The following is a 26,827-nucleotide window of genomic DNA, read 5'->3' as shown; positions in this document are numbered from 1 at the left end:
AAGGTGGTCTTGTTAGATTCCTTGAGGCATGCCGAGTCAAACGGTTTTCGGTCGGCCATTTTGGGTGTTGGCCATTTTGAATTTTCTCATTAAGTTCAGTATTTCACAAACAGAATGGCGTATTGCTACGGAATTTGGCATGGTTCATCAGTGACATGTTCTGAGCGCACCTATAAATCTTTAGGACGGCGCCACCTAGTGGTCAGGATATGTAAATAAATTGTTTAAAATCTTTATATCATTTGATTCATTTGCCACACTGACATGAGATTTCACTCTATTGATTTCTTGGCTCGTGCCGAGTCCGACTGTACCAAATATGTTAGGGTCAAAGCTACTTCCTGTCGGCCATTTTGAATTATATTGAACACTTACTTTTTCGAACTCCTCCTGGAGCGCTTGTTTGATTGGCTTGATTTTTGGTACACATCATCTAGAGACACTCCAGACAAAAAGTTATCAAAAGCTTTTCGGTAGACCTATCCATTGTCGTATAACGCATCAAAGAATGCGAGGGCGAGCACGCCAAAATGTGTTTGAGCCTGTATCTTCGCAAAACTTTTGCGCATTAATATGAAACTTGGTATATGTCATAACAGTGATGACCTGAGGGTGCATGCACCGTTTCGTCACACTGCCCCCTACTGGTCACGAGATATAAAAAATGTCTATTTTTGTTTATAACTACTGCAAACTTGAATGTAAAATTATGAGACTGGTCTTGTTAGATTTCGTGAGGCATGCCGAGTCAAATGACACCAAATGATTTTTGGTCGGCCATTTTGTGTGTCGGCCATTTTGATTTTTTCTTTAAGTTCAAGTATTTCAGAAACGCAATTGCGTATTGTTATGAAACTTGGTATGGTTCATCAGCAACATGTTCTGGGAGGACTTGTAAACCTTTCGGCGCCCCCTAGTGGTCAAGAGATTTGAAGCTATATCTCTGCATCTCTTTATCGTATTTACCACAAATTTGGTGGGTGTCATCACAATCAAGACCTGAGTCACAATCTATTGTTTTGGACAGTGCCCCCTAGTGGTCAAGTCATTTAAGGCTATATCTCCGTATCACTTTATTGTATTTACACTAAATTTGGTATGTGTCATCACAGTCATGACCTGAGGCACCATCTATTGTTTTGGCACAGCGCCACCTAGTGGTCTCAAGATACATTTTTTTTTTTCATAAAACTAATGCAAACTTATATCTTAAATCATGACAGTCATCACGTATGAATCATTTTTTGCCATGTTTGGCTTGACCCCGGTATCGCTGCTTGCAGCTATATTTATAGTATATTATTATTAAAGTATTAACCGGTTACCATTATTATTAATAAACTATTCTGTTCCGGAACATATATTTTTGGAAAATTTCTGGTTTCGTTTCTGTTCCTTGCAAAACATCCAAAATTTCTGGTTTTCGTGTCGTGAACCGGTTCAAAGCCTTGCTTAACTTATAGGCATATTATATAATCAGAGAATATTTGTTTAATATATGAATTGGTTTATTAGTAGACACTTCAAAGCAGAAGTGGGGAACCCTGGGTCCTGGAGGGCCACTGTCCTGCAGAATTTAGTTCCAACCCTAATCAAACAACCCTGAAATTCAATTCCAAGTAATCCTGAAGACTTTAATTAGATTTTTCAAGTGGGTTTAATTAGGGTTCCAACTAAACTCTGCAGGACAGTGGCCCTCCAGGACCAGGGTTCCCCACCCCGCTTTAAAGCAACACTGTTGTTTTTTGACCTTTAAATAATGTCTCTAAAATTATTTCAGTGGTAGAACAACCCTTAATTGGACAAATTCTACTGCTGCTGCATCCTAAGCAGCCTCCTAGGGGCTACAACCACACTCTGTGAAACCCCATTCACACAGACCTCTGGTCCCAGAAAATACCCGTAAAATTGCCAGACAAGCGTCTGTGTGAACAAAAACTCGTTCTGTTAATCTTCTGGGATCGTTGCCGGAAAGAGGACCTAGTAAGATACGTGGGTAACCCTCTGTGTGAACAAGAAGCCGGACGAATGCCGAAGTTATGGTTCAGCTCCTTACAACGAGAGATAACATGCATATAAACATTCACCACGAGAAATGTTGCAAACTAGATTGAAGCAGTTATCAGGAAATGATAAATGAGACGCATAAACAATGACGCACATGCCGTAGTGAGGACGCGCGTGTCATGGCAACATGAAGTTGGTTCAACTCTTTAAAATGAGGGATTTACAACATTCACTACGAGAAATGTCAGCAAACTGAACTGAAGCAGATATCAGGTAAGTTAGCTCGTTACTTACTGCGTTGAAACGGAGATCATTCAGCAGCATAAAAGAATATCGTGTCACATGCTCACTTGAGCTATAATAAACGAAAATACCCGCGCTTCATCCCAACAAGATATATCGTTCAGCTCCTCAAAATGCGGGTTTTAAATGCATATAAACAATCACGATGAGAAATGTCTGAAAACTGTATTAAAGCAGAGATCAGGGAGCTCGTCAAATATCCACTCTGAAGCTGAGATCATTCACCAGAATAGAACTGTGCGTTCACGCGCTCCTTTGTAGTCTTATCATAAACAAAAATGCACGCGAGTTGTTTCTGGAGAGAGAAATAATAAATAATCTGCAAACTTCAGATGCTGTGTAGAAGAGAGGGCGGGACTTTCAACAGGTCACGTGTCTTTCCGGGACCGGGTAATCATGTCAGTGTGAATGAATAAAATATCAAATGGTCCCGGAAAATTCCAGGATGCCTGTCCCGTGTATCTTACGGAATATCTGTGTGAAAAGGGCTTTAGTTGCATGTTTGGGTCAGACCACACAGCCCTGCCCCTCCCCTGCATGAGTGTCTGATACCAGGCACTGTTGCACTTTTCAACTAGATGGGGAGTCGTAAGCCAATCTTACATAGGAAACTACATAGTGTTGCTTTAAGCTTTCTTTGAATATGTATAGCATTCCAATCACAAGTATTCACTGAGTTTTATTTAGTTTTTCTAACATGTTTTTAGGAAAATGTTGATGGAAACAGCTAAAATTGGACCCTATATATTGCACCCTTTATATTTGCCTTATTTTTATAAAGCACAACGTTTTGTTGTTATTATTAAGTATACACAAATAAAAGTAAACATTCCACAGTTTCGAATTATGCATCCGTTTTAATGGTATGACCAAATTCACCAGAGCATTTTAAGTCTCTTTGTGCAGGGATTAAAATATAGAAGAGGTTGTGGTGCTAGACTCATACATACCTTCCACATGAACCCATTTTCCCCATGTATTTTGATTGAGCCAAATTAACTTGCATGTCTGTAATTCCTGAAGTCTATATGTATGTGTGTGTGTGTGTGTGTGTGTGTGTGTGTGTGTGTGTGTGTGTGTGTGTGTGTGTGTGTGTGTGTATAAATATATATATATATGTGAATTCATTACATTACATAAGTTGGCCATTTTATATACCTGTACTTAGTAAATTAACTCTTTCGCCGCCAGCATTTTTCATGATTTTCACAAAAGTTTAATGCCTTCCAGAAAATGCTCCTTTTTAAAAATATAAACATACAATATATGACTTAAAACAACAGACCCTCTGCTTTCAAACAAAAAAATCAGTTTCATCCTACTTTCATGTGTTCTGTTTTTATCACCTCTCAAATATGTGTAGGTTTCATCAAAAACACCAAATTTTGAGCAAAAAGCTGAGATAATTACATTTTTGTGAAGGACTTTTTAGAGATCAGATGCAGAGCAATCTTTAAAACATACCAGGGAACTACACTAACCTTTTCCACTGGTGGTACTTGCGCTACCAACTTTTTCAGTTACTGGTGCAAAATATGATTTGGTCACACATATTTTTTTCAAGTTATATTAAGGCGCTCTGGATAATAATGAAACTGTATTGCATACAGATATGCTTTTTATTTTACTTGCCATCTTTTAAACCACATGCCGCCTTGTTTTCTTAAACATTGCAGTGTTTCCCACAGATCTGAAATTTACTTGTGGTGGTAGCCGGTGAAAAGGGCAATCATTACCCACTGACAAATAATGGTCTACTATACATGTTACGAAGAACTAATAATCTGTGACACAACACAATACTTTGATTTATTGAAAATTAATATTAATTTCACATTATATTTCATTAATCTAACCACCCCAAACTTTCTTTGCCATTAACAAAGCTGACACTGTTTGTCAAACACCACGAAAACACTTACATCATGCTGTCTGTGTTAAACCAAAAATGCGTTCTTCAATCAAGATTACTGGTGGGATTTATTTTAGCATCATTCTCTTCTTGAGTTGAACTTTTTCAACTTGCGCGGAAGACCTGTTTGAGGCAAATAACGCGCGTTTGCATCAATAACAAGCCCAATTTGCGTCATTCACATTGCCTCACGCGAATTTGCATCTTTACATTGATGTTGTATGTAATCTACACGCGCAAATAATTAATCCACACCTCAGATTTAAAAGACAGTTGTGCTGCTTCTTTTTGTTTTTGTTGTCGTACTTCTGTTGGGTATGTGTGCACGCGAATGAAATCTGACACCAGCATTGCAAGCAGAGTTAGCGCAGCTAGCGCACAGTGACTGGATATCAACTCGCTGTGGCGTTTATAAGCGTGCGGATCACGCGGACGCGCACATTAACAAAAGTGCAGGGAATATAAAACTGACAGATTTGGATGGATAAACCGAAAAAACGAAATTCACATGACCGTGGGGGTCGAACCGAACGGTTCAATAATGTATTGAGAATTGTGGCATCCCTTATAAAATATATATATATATATATATATATATATATATATATATATATATATATATATATATATATATATATATATATATATATATATATATATATATATATATATATATATATATATATATATATATATACATATACACACACACACACACACACACATTCTGGTTTCCATGTTTTGTGGGGACATTCCATAGACGTAATGCATTTTATACTGTACAAACTGTATATTCTATTCCCCTTACCTACCCCATTCCCTAACCCCAACCATCACAGAAACCTTTCTGCAACCTTAGATTTTCAATAAACATCATTCTGTTTGATTTATAAGCTTGTTTCCTCATGGGGACATCAAAATGTCCCCACAAGGTCACAAAAACACTGGTATTCCTATCTTTATGGGGACAATTGGTCCCCACAACGTGATAATTACCAGGTACACACACACACACACACACACACACACATATATACACATATATACATATATATATATATATATATATATATATATATATATATATATATATATATATATATATATATATATATATATATATATATATATATATATATATATATATATATATATACACATACATATATATATATATATATATATATATACATACATACATACATACATACATACATACACACACATATATGTATACATACACACATATATACATATACATACATACATATACATACACACACACACACACACACACACACACACACACACACACACACACACACATATATATATATATATATATATATATATATATATATATATATATATATATATATATATATATATATATATATATATATATATATATATATATATATATATATATATATATATATATATACATACACATATATGTATACATAGACACAGTGTGTTTTGGGTCATTGTCTTGTTGAAACAACCATTTCAAGGGCATGTCCTCTTCAGCATAGGGCAACATGACCTCTTCAAGTACTTTAACATATGCAAACTGATCCATGATCCCTGGTATGCGATAAATAGGCCCAACACCATAGTAGGAGAAACATGCCCATATCATGATGCTTGCACCTCCATGCTTCACTGTCTTCACTCTGTACTGTGGCTTGAATTCAGAGTTTGGGGGTCGTCTCACAAACTGCCTGTGGCCCTTGGACCCAAAAAGAACAATTTTACTCTCATCAGTCCACAAAATGTTCCTCCATTTCTCTTTAGGCCAGTTGATGTGTTCTTTGGCAAATTGTAACCTCTTCTGCACATGCCTTTTTTTAACAAAGGGACTTTGCGGGGGATTCTTGAAAATAGATTAGCTTCACACAGACGTCTTCTAACTGTCACAGTACTTACAGGTAACTCCAGACTGTCTTTGATCATCCTGGAGGTGATCATTGGCTTAGCCTTTGCCATTCTGGTTATTCTTCTATCCATTTTGATGGTTGTCTTCCGTTTTCTTCCACGTCTCTCTGGTTTTGCTCTCCATTTTAAGGCATTGGAGATCATTTTAGCTGAACAGCCTATCATTTTTTGCACCTCTTTATAGGTTTTCCCCTCTCCAATCAACTTTTTAATCAAAGTACGCTGTTCTTCTGAACAATGTCTTGAACGACCCATTTTCCTCAGCTTTCAAATGCATGTTCAACAAGTGTTGGCTTCATCCTTAAATAGGGGCCACCTGATTCACACCTGTTTCTTCACAAAATTGATGACCTCAGTGATTGAATGCCACACTGCTATTTTTTTTAACACACCCCTTTCAACTAATTTCAAACTAACGCAGGTGCACACGTCAGATTCTCATGGAGAAGGATGGCGGAAGGATGAGTGCTACTGCTCTATTTTTACACATTCTAAAAAAGTAAAGTATGGAAGGGTTTTGGCTTCGTGAAAAAACAAAGAGGGAGTGCTGGTGATAGACAATTTCCCTATGTGTAAGTTAGGGTCTGCAAAAAAAAGGGAACACTAACTTTATGCATCTTCGAGACAATCATCCACAGTTCACAGAGATAAAGGTAAGATACATGGCATCATATTTCATATATTGTGTCTAAATAATAACAGTTATGTGTCCGCTTAGCAATGCTAAGGTCCGCTAGCTAACGATACGTTTGTCTAATATTATTACGTTTGCTATGTGGTAAAACATATATTATGAATTATAGCTGACACTGAGCCTGACAGGTAACGTTAAGTTGATTACTTAATAAATAGACTAACTACAATTAATGTTAGTGCAAAACGCAGCTGCTAGAGTTCTTACCAGGTCACGCAAGTTCATATAACCCAAATTCCAGTATCTTTACACTGGTAAGTTATCTTTTTACAAAAAAATATTTTAATCTTCTAAATTGTGTTTTACGTATATTTTAATTGTGTACATTATGTATATTTTCATTGACTGTTAAATGCGTTATGTGAATTGAGTTAAGGGATGTGTCACTGTCTAACTGTCAGTAATAATGACCATTTAAATATGTTATGTAATTTATTTGACTATGTAGTTGAATACACAGTACAGTGGATACAAATGGACATATTTAGCTGTATGTGTTCTTTTACTAAAATGAAAGGAACACATATATTTATGTATCATATTTAATCATCACAAACAAACAAAAAAGACCAGTAAGCTTAAAGATCAGTAAGCTTAACCTTCTTTTTATTCTCTATACTTGTCTAAAATGCATCTTTAAGGCATGAAGTAATATTTTTCTTCTCTGTTTTACAGAGTATCCAAGCATCTAGCAGTGCTGCTGCTGGTTCATTTTCAGCTGACGGTCAAAGTGGCTTTCCAACGTCAGGTTGCATATGGACTGATGATATTTTGCAATTTAACTGCTTTTGCAGTTTGGACTTTTTCTGTTTGAATCTGATATTTCAACTGGGTATTGTTTTATTTATATCATTTTAACAAGTTAAAATTATTAAACCTTTTATTTACACTATAACAATGACATTTGCTCTTCTTTTCAACCTGTTTTTTTAATGCATTTCAACACTGTGGTAATACCGTCCACCGTAATAAAACCTTTATAAATCACCGCAACATGAAAATTTAACACCGGTACAAGCCTAATATATATATATATATATATATATATATATATATATATATATATATATATATATATATATATATATATATATATATATATAAATAAATAAATAAATAAATAAATAAATAAATAAATAAATAAATAAATAAATAAATAAATAAATATATATATATATATATATATATATATATATATATATATATATATATATATATATATATATATATATATATATATATATATATATATATATATATATATATACATATATATATACATATACATATACATATACATATACATACACATACACATACACATACACATACACATACACATACATATATATACACACAGTGAGGAAAATAAGTATTTGAACACCCTGCTATTTTGCAAGTTTTCCCACTTAGAAATCATTGAGGCGTCTGAAATTGTCATCGTAGGTGCATGTCCACTGTGAGAGACATAATCTATAAAAAAATCCAGAAATCACAGTATATGTTTTTTTAACTATTTATTTGTATGATACAGCTGCAAATAAGTATTTGAACACCTGTTTATCAGCTAGAATTCTGACCCTCAAAGACCTGTTAGTCTGCCTTTTAAATGTCCACCTCCACTCCATTTATTATCCTAAATTAGATGCACCTGTTTGAGGTCGTTAGCTGCATAAAGACACCTCTCCACCCGATACAATCAGTAAGAATCCAACTACTAACATGTCCAAGACCAAAGAGCTGTCCAAAGACACTAGAGACAAACTTGTACACCTCCACAAGGCTGGAAAGGGCTACGGGGAAATTGCCAATCAGGTTGGTGAAAAAAGGTCCACTGTTGGAGCAATCATTAGAAAATGGAAGAAGCTAAACATGACTGTCAATCTCCTTCGGACTGGGGCTCCATGCAAGATCTCACCTCGTGGGGTCTCAATGATCATAAGAAAGGTGAGAAATCAGCCAAAAACTACACGGGAAGAGCCACTGTTTTCAAGGTTACTGTTGGTAATACACTAAGACGTCATGGTTTGAAATCATGCATAGCACGGAAGGTTCCCCTGCTTAAACCAGCACATGTCCAGGCCCCTCTTAAATTTGCCAATGACCATTTGGATGATCCAGAGGAGTCATGGAAGAAAGTCATGTTTTCGGATGAGGCCAAAATATACCTTTTTGGTCGTAATTCCACTAAACGTGTTTGGAGGAAGAAGAATGATGAGTACCATCCCAAGGACACCATCCCTACTGTGAAGCATGTGGGTGGTAGCATCATGCTTTAGGGGTGTTTTGGGGACATAGACAGGGACACCTCACTGTATTAAGGAAAGGGATGACCGGGGCCATGTATTGTGAGATTTTGGGGAACTTCCCTCAGTTAGAGCATTGAAGATGGGTTGAGGCTGGGTCTTCAAACATGACAATGACCCGAAGCACAAAACCAGGATAACCAAGGAGTGGCTCTGTAAGAAGCATATCAAGGTTCTGGCGTGGCCTAGCCAGTCTCCAGACCTAAACCCATTAGAGAATCTTTGGAGGGAACTCAAACCCTGCATGTCTCTAACGGGTTCTAAACGGGTTCCGCCGGTTGGTCAGGCATCAGCTGGGCATCACGTTGAACGATGGCCAGAAGATCAGTGGTATGTTACCCTTCACGGCAGCCGGAACTGGGTATATTTGTCTCAATATAATCAGGCTCGAGGACAAGACAGGGAGAGAGAAGCAAAATCATATTAGTGTAGGGGCCGTTCGCATGTAAAGCAAGTGTCACACAGTGTTGTGGTTGGTTCCAGACAGGCTAGCTATTGCGGCACTAGTATATTACCCAGACGAGTTATGTGAATGCTTTGTTCTGTACAGGTTAACTATTGTGAGATAAGAACATTTACTAGACAAATTATGTGAATGCTTTGTTAAAGAGAAAAGTCTTAAGTTTAGACTTGAAGTGATTGACTGTGTCTGATTCTCGGACATCAGATGGCAAATAATTCCAGAGCTTAGGGGCTAAGTAGGAAAAGGATCTACCTCCTTTAGACATATTGATATTCTAGGGATAGTTAAGAGACCAGATTTTTTGCTAACGCAGTGTTCGTGATGTATTGTATTCTGATAGTAATTCTCTAAGACAGTGTTTCCCAACCCTGGTCCTCGGGCACCCCCTCCCAGAAAGTTTTAGATGTCTCCTTATTTAACACACCTGATTTAACTCATCAGCTTGTTAGGGAGACATGTTTACCATTTTGGAAGGAGGCTGATGAGTCGAATCAGGTGTTTTAAATAAGGAGACATCTAAAACTTTCTGAGAGGGGGTGCCCGGGGACCAGGGTTGGGAGACACTGCTCTAAGATATGATGGTGCTTTGCCATTTAAGGCTTTGTAGGTGATTAGCAGTATTTTAAATTGTATGCGATATTTGACTGGTAGCCATTATAAAGATGCCAAAATTGGGCTTATGTGGTCATACTTCTTAGAACGAGTAAGCACTCTTGCAGCAGCGTTTTGAACTAGCTGAAGCTTGTTTACCTGATTTGCATGGCATCCCCCGAGTAATGAGTTACAAAAGTCTATTCTAGAGGTCATTAAAGCGTAGATAAGCTTTTCTGCATCTGATGCAGACAGCATATGGTGTATTTTTGAGATATTTCTAAGATGGAAGAATGCTGTGCGGCAGACGTGGGAGATATATGACGATCGAAGGATAAATTGCTGTCGAACACCACACCTAAGTTCTGTAAAGTCTATGCTAAGCCTTACTAGAATAACACGGAGGGTTGTTATTTTCTCTCATCAGTGACTATAAATAGGCCTGCCCTATGATTCATTCTGCATTGTTTTTAAATGACAACAGAGTGGGCCGAGCAATCAAGCACAAAGACTCTAAAGGTTTGTGTTTTAAATGAGACATTTAGGGGCTGTTTCCTGAACAGGACTTATTGTAGACCCATACTAAAATGCATGTTTGAGGTACATTACTTACATCTTGCACTGACATATCTTAAAGTTTACATAATACATGCTGTTTCTGCTTATCTGTTATGTTAATTTTGAGTACCTATGGAATAGTATTACATCCTTCCTCTGAAGAGTCTTTAGTTTTATCAGATTTATAAAAACAGATACCGTTCATCTTCAGAACACAGTTTAAGATGTTTTATATTTAGTGCGAGAGCTTGTTGACCCTTCATTAAAAATCTACGCACGGTATACTTTCCATGTCCAGAAAGGTAATAAAAACATCATCAGAGTAGTCCATGTGACATCAGTGGGTCAGTTAGAATGTGTTGAAGCATCGAAAATATATTTTTGTTCAAAAAGAACAAAAAAATATGACTTTATTAAAGGGCAATTTCACCGATAGGAACATTAATCTTTATGGAAAGTGAGTCATATTTGTAGTCAAAATGTAACATAAATATAGAATTTTGTGCCTATTTGACAGAGAAAAGACAAAATGTGACTTTAGAGCACATTTGTATGAAAAACTACAACTGCCACTATGCACCACAATGCACAGCTCTGCAAGCCACTCCCATTAATCGGAACACGGCTCAGACATGCTATTATGTACATAAATGCCACGTTAGTAAAACAAAGAAAATAGCCACCACCACTGTGTCTGACTGACACCAATCATGATTTACTTTTAAACGTGATGTTACATTGTGGTACACACAATAACACTCTGGCCTGGTGTGTAGCAAAGTCTTATTCAAACAGTAACGTGCGGTTTCAGATCCGCAGTACAAATGTCTTTTCAAGTAGTTAAAAAAGGGTATGCATTTTAAATGTTTATTTAGTTTTACCAATTTTCTTTTTGTCTCTTGTTTACTGTAATTACATTTGTGTTATTATTGGCCTCACTGCTCTCACAATATAGACATATAAAACACCGCTCAGATATGCTATTGTGTACATAAATGCCACGTTAGTATAACAAAGAAAATATAAACACTCACTTTAGTCAGACGTCCATTTATCCCTCCATCCTCCTCCACACAAACGCGTCCCCTGCGTAATATCTCCACAGACGCGCTGCCTCAGCTCTTGGAGCTTGTGCTCGTAAACCGAAACACGTCTTTGAAATAAGCACGCGACCAGAAACATTCACAAAACAAACGTTCATATGCTTATCTGATCCAGAAATGTTAAACCGAAAGCAAACAGCGCGAGTCCGTCCAAGCTTTTATACTCCGCAGCGCGTCTGCTCGTAAACCGAAACATGTCCGTGAAATAAACGTTCCAAACGCGCGCAAAGTTCCTCTCTTGCATAGAAACCTTCACCAAACAAACGTCCATATCCTTATCTGATGCAGAAATGTAATAAAGCAAGCACACAGCCAGAATACAGGCAGTTGTCTGTCCAACACTGTAAAAAATTTCTGTAGAAATTACAGTATTACTGGGTATTACTGGCAACTAGCTGCCAGTAACTTACTGTAGATTTTACATTTATGTTATTTACTGGCAACATTTTGTTCAAAGTTAAATGAACATGAAACATTTTTAGACTTTTTCTTCTACAGTAAGTTACTGGCAACCAGCTGCAAAATTACAGCTAATTTTTTACAGTGAAGCTTCTCTACGCAGCAGAGGCCGATGGTTGCTGCGTCTTCACCGGGCTCCTTTACCCAGCCGACGCCCAGGCTCCGGCTTCTCCTCGGGCTTCTGTTCCTACATCTGCCTCAGCTCTTTGCAGTATTGTGGCTCATAAAGGTGCAATGTACAGCGGATTAGAGCATCACGCTTGTAAAATCACCCTCTTCCATGTAATATTGATTAACTTCCACTGTTATTGTAACATGAATTCGGCTCGCTCCACAACTTCTGTTTAGCTTAGCTTAGCATAAAGATCGTTTTTGTTCGGTCTGTGTTCGTATATTTTCGTAAGTCCCACCCACTTATCTGTAATTGGTCTGAAGCGCGAGTGGGTCCCACCCATAGCCCCCACCTTGGAAAAATGAGGAATGAGTGTCTGTAGTCTTTCACACTCAATAGAGATACAGGATTTCCTTCTTTCAATGACGCAAAATTACGATTTTTACATCATTGAAAGAAGGAAGTGCCTCACTGAAATCAGTATTTCTCCCCTCTCAGGGGAAACTGAGGGAATGGTGCACGACCATTCAAAAACATGACTGGGGTTCTAACGGTACAAAGCTTAATGCAAATGGGTGAAGTTTCCCTTTAAGCATTGTCTTTTCTTCACTCACGTGACTGCAGTGATGCGGAAGACGTACGACACAGCTGATGTGTTATCTGGTGCGCCTCAGCTGTTTTTTTTGCGCTCTGCTTCGTTTACAGCCTGAGGGAGACGCATGCTGTAAGTTTGGGAAAAAAACGTCATCCGCGCCATGACAGTTACGTGACTTTAGTCTCTATCGCATGGGGTTCACAACAGACGCGGAAAAGAAGACAATGCTGAATAAAATCTTAATTTTTGTTTTTTTTTTGTTTCAAAGCAGCTTTACATTAATAGAAGCATGGGAAAACACAGATAAATCGACAGACAATATAAGTAGCAAAATACAGCGGCTATGAATAAACTTTACAAGCGAGCATATTAATAATGTATCATATACAAGAGGGTGCTCAGTTAAGCCAATGTCGGCTGTCTCCCGGGGAGGAAAAAGAACCCTTGGGAGATATATAACGACTGTATATATGTATGTATGTATGTATGTATGTATGTATGTATGTATGTACATATACATTCAATTCAATTTTATTTATATAGCGCTTTTCACAATTTGGTAATTGTATCAAAGCAGCTTTACATAATAGATGCAGTGAAAAGCACAGAAAATCGACAGATAGCACAACATAATACACGATAGCACAAGCAGCTAAATTTGCTGCTGCTATAAATCAACATTATAAGCGAACGTATATATATATATATATACATTGAAACGGATAAGGAGATTAAGCGGGTTCTGCCGGGTTCTGCCGGTGGTCATTGGTCAGGCATCAGCTGGACATCACGTTAAAGAACAGCCAGTAGATCAGAGGTGTGCCGACTTTCACCTTTACCGGAACTGGATCTGTTTGTCTCATTGTCCTCGGGATCGAGGACGAGACAGGGAGAGAGAAACAAAATCTTATTAACATAGGGGCCGTTCACATGAAAAGCAAGTGTCACACAGTGATGTGGTTTTAGTCAGCTCGGTTCCGGACAGGCTAACTATTGCTGGTTAAATGTATTACATATAGTTGATGATTTTAGAAAATTTGTGGGCCCAGGGCGAGTCTATGTATGGGACCCCCCATATGAGCTTTAAAACAGAAACTCGTTTGACTAAGGCCAGAGGCCCCACTGCCGTCGTTAATACTAACGTACAGTGGCAAACGGTTCTGTATGACATACTATTCTCAAGATCATGGGAAAAAAGCCAAAATTGCAACCCGACCATATGTGGTAATTAAGACTCAATCGACAACTAATTCAAAGTTTCAGCATATTACTAAAGAGTATTAATGACATTTAACTCAATTCAATTTTATTTATATAGCGCTTTTCACAATACTTAATTGTTTAAAAGCAGCTTTACATTAATAGAAGCAGTAAAAGCACAGAAAAACGACAGATAGCACAACATAATACACAATAGCATAAGCAGTCAAATTTGCTGCGGCTATGACTCGACATTATAAGCGAGCGTATTACTAATGTAACGTCTAGAAGAGGAAGCTAAGTTAAGCCCAAGAAGGCTACCTCCCCGGGGTAAAAAACCCAGGGCTGTTTAGCCGAGGAAATAAAAAAAGTCCTAGGAGGGAATACCCTTGGGAGATATATATCTATATACACACATATAAACGGATAAGGAGATTAAGCGGAGATTAAGCGGAGATTAAGCGGGTTCAGATGTAGACAGTATATGGCGTATTTTCGAGATATTTCTAAGATGGAAGAATGCTGTGCAGCAGACGTTGGAGATATGACTATCGAAGGATAAGTTGCTGTCGAACATCACACCTAAGTTCCTAACCGTGGAAGATGGCACCACAGTGCAGCCATCTATGTGCAACTTGTAATCTGACATATTATGTTTGTAGCGATTCGGTTCAATATTAAGTATCTCTGTCTTATTGGAGTTGAGCTTAAGAAAGTTATGTGCCATCCAGTCACTAACATCGCTAATGCAGTCTGTTAGCTTAGAAAACGTGTCTGTTTCGCTGGGATGTGAGGAGATGTAAAGCTGGGTATCATCCGCATAGCAGTGAAAAATGTTATGTTTCCTGATAATGTCTCCTAGGGGTAACATATATAACGAGAACAGGATAGGACCTAAAACCGATCCCTGCGGTACACCGTATTTAACTAGGGAGTGATATGACTCTTCCTCGTTTACATAAACAAAGTGATAGCGATTGGTTAGATACGACCTAAACCAGGCTAGCGCCTGACCACTGATACCAACATAGTTTTCTAGTCTATTGAGTAAGATAATGTGATCTATTGTGTCAAAGGCTGCACTAAGGTCTAGTAATATAAAAATTGAGATTTCACCACGATCGGATGTTAATAGGAGGTCATTTGTAACTCTAAGCAACGCTGTCTCTGTGCTATGGTGGGGCCTGAATCCTTATTATTTGTCAAGAATGTGCGTAACTGGCTTGCCACTACCTTTTCTAATATTTCCGAAAGAAAAGGGAGATTTGAGATTGTTCTAAAGTTATTAAGCTCTCCTTGATCAAGCTGTGTTTTTTTTAATCAGCGGTTTAATAACTGCTAGTTTGAAAGCTGTTGGAACGTATCCTATTTCTAGCAATGAGTTAAAGATATTTAGGACCGGGTTGACACTACAGGGAATACCTCTTTAAGTAGTTTTGTGGGAACAGGGTCTAATATACAGGATGATGATTTGGATGATGTAACTAGTCTAGAGAGCTCATCTATTGTAGTAGGTTTAAATGAATCAAGATGTTCGTATGGTAGTCTAGTGTTAAGTGAACTAATGGGTAGAGTGGTGGCTGCCTGGGTAGCTACGATGTTTTCCCTAATAGCCGTAATTTTGTTAGAAAAGAAGTTCATGAAGTCGTTACTATTGTGTTGAAGTTTACTATTGTTTTTTTTTTTTTTTTTTTTTGTTTATTTGAAAAGGGACAATGTACACGTATCAACATTCATAACAAATGTAAGTGCACCCGAATTAGCCACAGGCTAATTTTCATCGGCAGTCCCTTTGCCAGATGTTAATAGGCATCCTAATACAGTTGTGATACAATAAAATTGTTAAGAAAATACAAGAGGTATAAATACACATTTAGGAGGTGATAGACAAAATAAAAAAAGATAAAAGATAAAAGATGATACAATTACTATTAATAGATGGGAATGTTCAGTGTTGACAATGTTGATTATCATTAAACCATTTCTTAACATTAACCTTAAAAGTGTAATAGGATGGCGACTCTCTAATTGATGGTGGAACTGAGTTCCATTGATGTACTGCTGTAAATGAAAATACAGCCTGACTAAATGCAGTTTTTTTTAATGGAATTATAATGGGTTTCTGTTTGTTCTTTGTTTCTAGTCAGTTTTGCAACTGTGCTAAAGAGGAAACGAGGGTTATTATGATTCTCATTTATAAGCTTGCTAAGATGGGTAGATCTGGCGGTTTTAATAGCCTGTCTGTAGTGTTTAACACTCTCTTTCCATGCTGCACGCCATACCTCTAACTTTGTGCTTCTATAATTTCTTTCCATTTTCCTAGTTGCCTTTTTGAGGGCTGCGGTGTGATGGTCATACCATGGAGCTGGCGGTTTTTCTTTGATTCTCTTTTCGAATGGATGCAACGGCATCCAATGTGTTAGAACAGACATTTTTTAGGTTTTCTATTACAATATCTAGATCGTCACAGTTATCTGCTACATGTTTAATTTGGGACAGCTCTGGAAGAGTGCTAATAAAGCTATCTTTTAGTGGTGGAAATGATTGTTCTGGCTAATCTGTAGCATGTTGTGGATTGAGTGATCCTATCTAGAAGTACAGTGTATGACACAAGGTAATGGTCAGAAACTGCATCACTCTGAGGTGATATTTTGATGTCATTAATATTGAGTCCGAGTGACAGAATTAAGTCTAATGTGTGCTTACGAGTATGCGTTGGCGCTGTCACGTTTTGTCTAATATTGAGAGAATTTAGAACATCCATAAACGCACGTCCTAATGCATCTTTTGGGTTATCCACATGAATATCAAAATCACCAACGATAAGAGCTTTATCTACAGTGACAACAGGCTCAGACAGGAAATCTGCTATTTCTTTAAGGAAATCTGCATGGTGGCCCGGAGGTCTATAGATTGTAGCTAAGGCAAAAGAGAGCTGTTTGTGGTTACGATCAGTTATTTCCATATTTAACAACAGTAGTTCAAATAATTTAAATGATTAAAATTTTAGTTCAGATTTTTGGTTTACTTTAAAAAATTTGTTGTATATTGTAGCTACACCACCCCCTCTCCCCTTTAATCGAGGTTCGTATTTATAATAATAGTCTTGTGGGGTGGATTCATTTAAACTAATGTAGTCGTCTGCTTTAAGCCAGGTTTCTGTTAAACAGAGTGCATCTAAGTTTTGGTCTGTAATTATTTCATTGACAATAGGTTCTTTATTGGTAAGCGATCTAATGTTAAGAAGGCTGAATTTTAACATTCGAGGTTCATCTGTTAATGTATTGTTTTCTAATTTTATGTTAGATTTTTTGTAAGATTTGTACGAGACGAGGTAAACGGTGCTCTGTATTTGTTTGTTCGAGGAACGCACACAGTTGAAATGTGTTGATACTCTGGTAAGATAGACTCTAAGTTCTGGGATATATGTGATCTTGACATGTCAGGGCAGCTAACAGATGGACGGGTAAGCCGATCTATCTGTTTCCTGACCTGGGCCCTGGGTAGTCAGACTGAATGTACATGTACGTATACATACATATATATACACATATACAGTGTTGTTCGGAATAATGGCAGTGCAGTGTGACTGGCCAGAGTGATCAAGGTTTTTAGTGTATTTTTTTGTTGCTACGTGGCGGGCAAGTTGCCGGTGGGTTCGGTGGGTTCTCGGAGAGCAAATGAGACCCAGCGTTCGTGGTGTGCACGCTCTTGGGGCTGTGCAGTTGGGCGGTTGGTTGAGGGGGGTGTGTTCAAAAAAATAGCAGTGTGGCATTCAATCACTGAGGTCATCAATTTTGTGAAGAAACAGGTGTGAATCAGGTGGCCCCTATTTAAGGATGAAGCCAACACTTGTTGAACATGCATTTGAAAGCTGAGGAAAATGGGTCGTTCAAGACATTGTTCAGAAGAACAGCGTACTTTGATTAAAAAGTTGATTGGAGAGGGGAAAACCTATAAAGAGGTGCAAAAAATGATAGGCTGTTCAGCTAAAATGATCTCCAATGCCTTAAAATGGAGAGCAAAACCAGAGAGACGTGGAAGAAAACGGAAGACAACCATCAAAATGGATAAAAGAATAACCAGAATGGTAAAGGCTCAGCCAATGATCACCTCCAGGATGATCAAAGACAGTCTGGAGTTACCTGAAAGTACTGTGACAGTTAGAAGACGTCTGTGTGAAGCTAATCTATTTTCAAGAATCCCCCGCAAAGTCCCTCTGTTAAAAAAAGGCATGTGCAGAAGAGGTTACAATTTGCCAAAGAACATATCAACTGGCCTAAAGAGAAATGGAGGAACATTTTGTGGACTGATGAGAGTAAAATTGTTCTTTTTGGGTCCAAGGGCCACAGGCAGTTTGTGAGAAGACCCCCAAACTCTGAATTCAAGCCACAGTACAGAGTGAAGACAGTGAAGCATGGAGGTGCAAGCATCATGATATGGGCATGTTTCTCCTACTATGGTGTTGGGCCTATTTATCGTATACCAGGGATCATGGATCAGTCTGCATATGTTAAAATACTTGAAGAGGTCATGTTGCCCTATGCTGAAGAGGACATGCCCTTGAAATGGTTGTTTCAACAAGACAATGACCCAAAACACCCTAGTAAATGGGCAAAGTCTTGGTTCCAAACCAACTAAATTAATGTTATGGAGTGGCCAGCCCAATCTCCAGACCTTAATCCAATTGAGAACTTGTGGGGTGATATCAAAAATGCTGTTTCTGAAGCAAAACCAAGAAATGTGAATGAATTGTGGAATGTTGTTAAAGAATCATGGAGTGGAATAACAGCTGAGAGGTGCCACAAGCTGGTTGACTCCATGCCACACAGATGTCAAGCAGTTTTAAAAAACTGTGGTCATACAACTAAATATTAGTTTAGTGATTCACAGGATTGCTAAATCCCAGAAAAAAAAATGTTTGTACAAAATAGTTTTGAGTTTGTACAGTCAAAGGTAGACACTGCTATTTTTTTGAGCACACCCCTTTCGACTGGTTGCCCAGTTGCACAGCCTTGAGAGCGTGCGTGTCATGAATGCTGGGTCTTGTTTGTTTTCTGGGGATGTACTGAACCTGCTGGTGGCTTGTTTGCCACGTAACAATAAAAAATATACTAAAAACCTTGATTATTCTGGTTAGTCACATTGTACTGCTATTATTTTGAACAATACTGTACACACACACACACACACACACACACACACACACACACACACACACACACACACACACACACTGTATATATATATATATATATATACATATACACACATACATATATTTACATGGGATGTAAACGGATAAGGAGATTAAACTGGTTCCGTCGTTGGTCAGGCATCGGCCTGGTTTTTGTACACTACGACAACCAGCCGATCAAGAACCAATAGAAGCATAGAACTTGATGATGCAATTAGTGCGTCAACAACAAACCAAGGCAGACAAAATGTCGAAAGAGCCAGGTGGACTGTACAGCTGGAGGATAAACTTGTGGGGGTACAGAGAGATAAAGAGTGCTTGTACAACATATCATCACCACTGAACCAAGATAGGATAAAAAAGGAAGCAGCCTGTGGAGAAATCGCGCTAGAAATACAAATGTCAGGTACTCGCGGCTTTGTTTTTCTTCTTTTTATGCTCGAGACAAGTCATGATTAAAAAATTAACACTAGATGTTGTTTCGGTTTGCTAGCTTTCACTTCAGCATGTGTTTACGTAAAACTATGGAGGTGTTTGTTTTGTGTGCGTCCGATTTTTAAAAGTCTTTCAACTTGTACAGTCTGACATTGATGGAAACTAAGTGTGTGACATGGACTTAACTACAACCTTGTTAGCACAGGCTTAACCTCTGCCAACAGGAGTACGTCATTCAACAGCTAAGCTCAAACGGCTCTGGCTAAGCTCAAACGGCTCTGGCTAAGCTAAACTGCTGTCGAATCACAACACACTAAACAAGCTACACAACCCGCTACGTATTTCAGAAGGATGGACTTCAAGGAACAAGGAAGACATCAGCCCGTTTTTAGGAAAGTGTAAACAGCGGTATAGAGATAAGTAAATAGTGTAAAAATTATGGGGTTTTTTTTACTCACGAACCATGAACAACACTTGTTATATTCTCTTAGGACTAATCACAGTTCTAAAATGAGCTTCATGACAGTGTGATGAGAGGATTATTCAGCCCCTCCCACCAGCTTCCACCTCATTCTGTCCTTGTACATACACAAAGCTTCCATGGTTATGGTACCTTATTTGTTTTCCATGTGTACACAAATTAGCAGTCAGTTCTGAATTTGCAATGGTTGTTTGTATTCATGATATCATAACAATAGTTTGGCATATTGAAGCAATGAACAAAAAACACTGATGTCAATGGTTTAACCCAGTTTGCTACAGCTGGTGCTTTTTGTATAGCAGTTACTAGTCATCTGCATTTAATGGTTTAAAGACAATTTTATTAAAGCTTTGTGTTAATGTGTTAATTTTGTTGTATTTTTTGCGCTAAATTGTTGTTGTAAAAAATAATTAGAGAAATTACCAAAAAGCAAGGTTTTAAGAAATCATTGCATATTTTGCAAATTGTTTTAAATAAAATTAATGTAAATGTGTGATTAAAACTCGTTTGTAAATGTCTGTTGTAGGTGTGGTGCTTGTGTGTTTTGAGGGTGATTCCGATGGCTACATCAATCTGGTGGCATATCCGTATGAAGAAAGCGAGGGACTGGACCATGAGGATCTGTCCGAGCGAGATCAACCTCGCCGAAAACACTCTCGTCGCAGCCTACACCGCTCCGGCAGTGAGCACAAAGATGACAGACCGCCTCATGACAGCGACAGCAATGAAAAGTGAGTGGCCTTACAAGCAAACAAATCTGTTACTAATTGATTATATAAAATGCTTTTTTAGTTAAACATTATGTTAGCATTGAAACAAAGAAGTCTGGCTAAATATAATCGTAAATTATGACAAAATGATTAAAATGACAGTTTCAAATATTATCGATTAAGCTGTGACTTAACATAAAAATATTTGTTTGGAAAATAATGTGATAGGGGAGACCGGGGCTGGTTGTCTCACGGGTTGGTTGTCACACTGCTTATTCCAGACATACTACATGGTGCTGTGGTACAATTTTGATATCAATTTGTTAGCCTTTAATAGCTTACTCATTTGCACTTGTAATTTTGCTGAGCAGACACAAAACATTGAGGTTAGGAGACATTTTTTTATTTTTATGGGTCAGAGTAAATTTTCATGTTGTTGTTGTTTTTGTGTTGAGATCTTGTAGGATATTAATCATTGAAAAACAAAACACTCATTAAAAAGCCAAAAGTAGTAGCTTTATTTTGAGTCATCTTTTAGCTATCAAGTTAAAGCCGTATGGCAGCTAGCTTAGCATGTTTGTCAAGAAGTCAGTTGGGGATGGTTGTCTCATAGCTTGCGGGGTTGGTTGTCACATGTGAGTATTGAACATGTAGACCTTTTAAGACTGTTGGTCTGTTTGTTTGTTTTTGTTTGCAGTTAAAATAAATTAAATAAAGCATTAAATAAAAAGATTTTAACACTACAAAAATATTTCATTTAATTTCTCAACACAGTAGACAATTCAAGTAACTGATCACCCACTTTAATCCCATTGTTTAAACATAAGGGGCATTATTGACAACTATCTTAGGGGTTGTATTCATATTAAAACTTTTTTGCAGTTTCTAGCTTAAAAAACTAAAAAGTTACACATTATCTTTTCAGATCCCAATTTATCACTGAAATCCTATTGAACCACTATAGGGACAACCAACCCCATACCCCGTGACAACCAACCCCGTGATGGGGTTGGTTGTCACATTGTGTCAGAGTGTCTTTGATGGTTAATTACTTCCTGTTAAATTAATGTTACAATATATTCTAAAAGTAATAAGTATACACATTTAAAGCCAAGACCCCAAGTTTTCATTTCATGTAGGAATTAATGCTGAAAGATTTTTTGAAGATGAGCAATTCATGGATGAGTAAAAATTGTGACAACCAACCCCGGTCTCCCCTAACTGAAAAGCATCTGTGATTTCCTGTGAAATCCAACCCCACACCTCAAGTGACAGATCATTCTCTCTAATTAACACATTAACAAACTGATGTGTTGAATCAGGTGTTTTGTATGGAACATCTGAAACATTCTGGGGGGAGGGGGTGCTGAAGACTGGAGTTGAGAAACCGTCCTGTAGACCATAAAAAATGTAAAATACATAAAAGATCTGAGCAAATAAATCTGATAAAATGACAGAAAAATCAGATTATTATTTTTATGTAATTATAAAAAGAATTTTACTAATTGTTTACTAATTTACTAATCGAAATTGAGATTTTCCTAAAAATTAAGTACATTAATAACTCGTCTAGCAATTCCTATTCTCTGTGGTCTTAAACTCCTGGCCCGCAGGCCATTTGCGCCCCCCCTCCCTGCGGCCTGCGTCTGCTGTCAAAAATATCATTATCTGGCCCACAGAAAAAAATATATACACTTTGTTTCATATTCGTAAGATTTTTTTATTTAAACGGGTCCATTTATGTGTCGCGTCTAACAACATGTGTTAACGTAGAGTCAAGTTTCTTATACTTTCTAAAGTGCTCGGGAGCTGCGCTCTCTGTGATGGCAAGGATAACGGAATCTGTGATCGGATTTTAATTGCTCATCGTGTCAATCATATCATTATCACCATGCGATTAGTTAATCTGGTCGGGACATTGGAGTGTTCATCCAGAGAAGAGCTGTTACTTTGTATGCTTACTCAGCTGTTACTCAAAGAAGAGCTGCTGTGGGGTTTGTTAGTTTAAGTCACAACTTCCAGTGAACGGAGAGCTGGAGATGTAATGCAACACATATTGAACTACGAAAGAAAAAAGAGAGCCATCAAGTTTCCAGGTTAGGAAAAGAGGAAAGATAAGGAGAAACGTACAAAGGATGAAAGTATGTATGCTGCTATGTCACTCATCTCAATATGTGTATAATATGTATATAATAAAGCTAATATATCTAATGTAATATATGATTATTTATCTTGCTATGCAATTTAAGTCACAACTTCCAGTGGAGAGAGAATGGAAGGGAGAGAGAGCGGGAAATGTAATGCAACACATATTGAACTGCGGATGAGAAAAAGAGAATGTCTGATGTGTAACATTATAATAGATCCTTGCATTACAGTAGATCTTAAACTGTCTGTCTCAATGTCAATCAAAAAGTAAAACAAAGGAAAAATTTATTATTCCTATAGATGTTGTTTTTGACTTTGTGTGTGCCAAATCTATTAGTTTTACCAGTTTTACCAGTGATTTCAATGTATGTATGCAGTGATTTTGTGTATAAACTTTCAAAAATCTTTTACTTGGCTGACTCTGTCAACTTCAAACACATGTAGCTTTGTCATTTTTTGTCAGATTCCAACAATTGGAACAAAAACCGGTAGACATGATTAACCGGTAGAAATTTGTCAACCGGTAGAGATTTTGGACTATCGTCTCTATCGAGGTTACGCGCCCACGTCATGCTCTTTGTGCGTGTGGTCACAAAAACGTAACGTTTGTACACATATTTATACACTGCAGTTTTAAAACAAGTTATTTAAGCCATTGAAACACAAACAACAGATCTAAATGCGTGCACTCTTTCCGTGTGTGAGGAGCGTGCAAGTTGCGCAACTGCTGCTCATTAAGCTCATTAAGCATTTTCCCCACTTTATTGTGCTTAAATACACATATGCCTCAAAATTCCCATCCATTTCATCGGTAGAAACATTAATCTTTATTGAAAGTGAGTCATATTTGTAGTTGAAATGTAACATAAATGTAGAATTTTGTGCCTATTTGACCGAGAAAAGACAGAACGTGACTTTAGGGCACAATTGATAACTACAACTTCCACAATGCACAGCTCAGCTCTGCAAGCCACTACCATTAATCCGCTCAGATATGCTATTGTATACATAAATGTCACGTTAGTATAACAAAGAAAATGGAAACACTCACTTTATAGTCAGAAGGCCTTTTATCCCTGCAGGCTTTGGCTGTCACTTCCAGAGTAGGATTCTAAAATATGTATCCAGGATGTGTTAGGTGATGCAAAACCCTGACAAAAGGTATTTCTAAAACCAGCAGCAAATGGCTGAATCCACAGGGAACCGCTTTGAAATTCCTGTTGAATTATCATCTGAAACCTGAATCCTTTGTCACCATAAATCTACAACCGGAGTATAAATTCATGCTAATTGTCTATACCGCCGAACTAAGATGCCCAGCAATTACATTACTATAGGCAGGCTATAGACCTTTTGCGAGTCTACGTCACGCGCGCAATGTGGTGGCAGAAAAACAGTGGAAATGAATGAGACACGAGTGAAACGAACAATATAACTCACTAGAAAATGTCTTCGTTTTTATAGTATACCATCGTCGAAGATAAATGTAGGTGTTTATGGTTGCAATAAGCTCTCAACCGGACAGACTGGAGTGATGAAATCATCTGAAAATCTTTTAATAATTTGAATAGAAAATAATTAGAGAAGATATATAGCGTTTTTATCATGTTACGTTTATAATTTATTTAGAAAAATTAAAGATTTGAATGAGTTCATAATATTAATAATATTACCATTTATTAAAGTTTTCATTTTTTTCGTTTTCTATTACTATTTTTTTTACCTTCTATCTTGGCCTATGTCTTCTTCATGTTTGTTCTAAATTTTGATGTTTACTAATAAATATATAAACATAGCACACACACACACACACACACACACACATGATGTAAAGTGTTAATAATATATAAACAGGTCTATACAAATTAATTTGTATGTAAACATAATAGTTTTAGAACAAACACGTAGGCTAAAAATATAAGGAAGTAATTGAAAACAGGAAATTATGAATTATTTAATAAATGATATTATACGGAATACACGATAGTATTACTCTTATAAGTACTTCAGCGATTCATACTGTAAAAATAATTGATTTACCAATAAAGAACAATACATATACATTACATACATGCACACATATCAGCCAAGCCATTTAAACTTAATTTATTTAAAAAATAAACGTAACTTGGTGAAAACGTTATAAGAAACATTACACTAAAGAGAAATATAGGGGAAACAGACTTCTACAGAACACCAGATCCATAAAAATCACAGTTTAACGCTAAAACACTTCAGCTCCGCCCACAAAAAACGTCATCTCTGTTTGCAAACACGCAAAAGGTCTATAGGGAGATAAGCCTGGACCTCTGATGATAGTCCTTACTTTGATTAAGTTGTTGTATGGCATATGATTCGCTATACCAGGATAGACGGTGCTAACTTGGACCTCTGGTCATAGTTTGAGATCTGTATTAAGTTGTATATAGGTAGTTGGCTGGGGTTGCACAAGTATTTTTAATAAGGGCACGCCAGCATGGGGCAGTTGCTTCAACCATTTCCTCTGGTTACACAGATAGACTAATTATTTAACCCTAACTAAGTTGTGTGTAATCGTGATTACTATAGGCAGGCTATAAGGAGATACGCCTGGACCTCTGGTTATTACCTCTACTTTGATTAAGTTGTTGTATAGTATATGATTCGCTATACCAAATTAGAAGGCGCTAGTTTGGACCTCTGATCATCTTATGGGTTTGTATCAAGTTGTATATAGATGGTTACAGTGGCAGATGTTGCCAGACCTCTGGTGTGGTTGAGTTTTATGTTTCAGAATCTGCACAACGGCCGGTGTGGGCTGATATGACATTGGTAATCAAATGAACGGGTTGTAACGTGAGTAAATGGAATGATCAAATGTTTATCCAAATTCTATATTTATATCAATTTGATTCATATTACAATATGTCTTTAACTTCTTGGAGTAAGATGAAGCTACCTAACTTGCGTAACGTTAAAACGTCATTGATAAGCGCCGGAAAAGACAGAATGCGCAACGATCCTTCTGCCATGATGTTTGGTTTCTGCCATTGGGCCAACGGATGGATATATATTTTATTTTTCCCCTTACAGATGCTGCTGTCCATACAGGGTACGAAGCTTGGTTAGGAGCAAGCTTCATTCAGTTTCTGATTTATTTTTGACAGTGCTTAGCCAAACTATGTTTGCATGCACACCTTTTGCTTCCATCAGAATGAAATTGATTGATAAATCCTATCATAGCGTTTACATGTAAACTTAATAATGTGATCGGATTGATGTGCGTGTATATATGGTACAAGCTATAAATCATATTTGATCATTTGACCGAAAATCGTTGTGCCTTTATTTCATGTCATAATTAATAGACGATGAGCACACTGAGCTTTGTACCATGTGGATTATTTAAGCAGCAGCAAAAACACCCATTCACGTGTGCTTAAAAAGCGTGTTTGACTTCACACGGTGCTGCAGAAAGTTCAAACACATGCGTTTGTGAATCGGAGTATAAGTCATGGACTGACCGGACAGTTCTGCCTCACTTTACAGCGGATTGGAAGGAGATTAGGAAAATGTAAGAATGACAAGACCATCACTTCATGTGACTTTCTTCAATAACAAAAGCTCGCATTCTTT

General features: G+C 37.4%; 1 protein-coding gene across 3 annotated transcripts in view; it reads left to right on the top strand.

The window, feature by feature from the left end:
• Positions 1–26,827, top strand: part of ip6k1 (inositol hexakisphosphate kinase 1) — a 105,984-nt gene that overhangs the window by 69,859 nt on the left and 9,298 nt on the right. For 2 of the 3 annotated variants that reach the window (XM_055216668.2, XM_055216669.2), the window contains exon 3: positions 20,881–21,085. In XM_055216668.2, coding sequence (XP_055072643.1) covers positions 20,881–21,085 — 205 coding nt within the window. Of the gene's footprint in view, positions 1–19,501; positions 20,483–20,880; positions 21,086–26,827 lie in introns of those variants that run through there. The other variant, XM_055216670.2, reaches the window with a different exon arrangement.

Source organism: Misgurnus anguillicaudatus, chromosome 23, assembly GCF_027580225.2.
Source record: "Misgurnus anguillicaudatus chromosome 23, ASM2758022v2, whole genome shotgun sequence".
NCBI classification, from domain to species: Eukaryota; Metazoa; Chordata; class Actinopteri; order Cypriniformes; family Cobitidae; genus Misgurnus; species Misgurnus anguillicaudatus.
The sequence above is the reverse complement of the archived record's forward strand: the minus strand, read 5'-3'. Positions and strand labels throughout refer to the sequence as shown.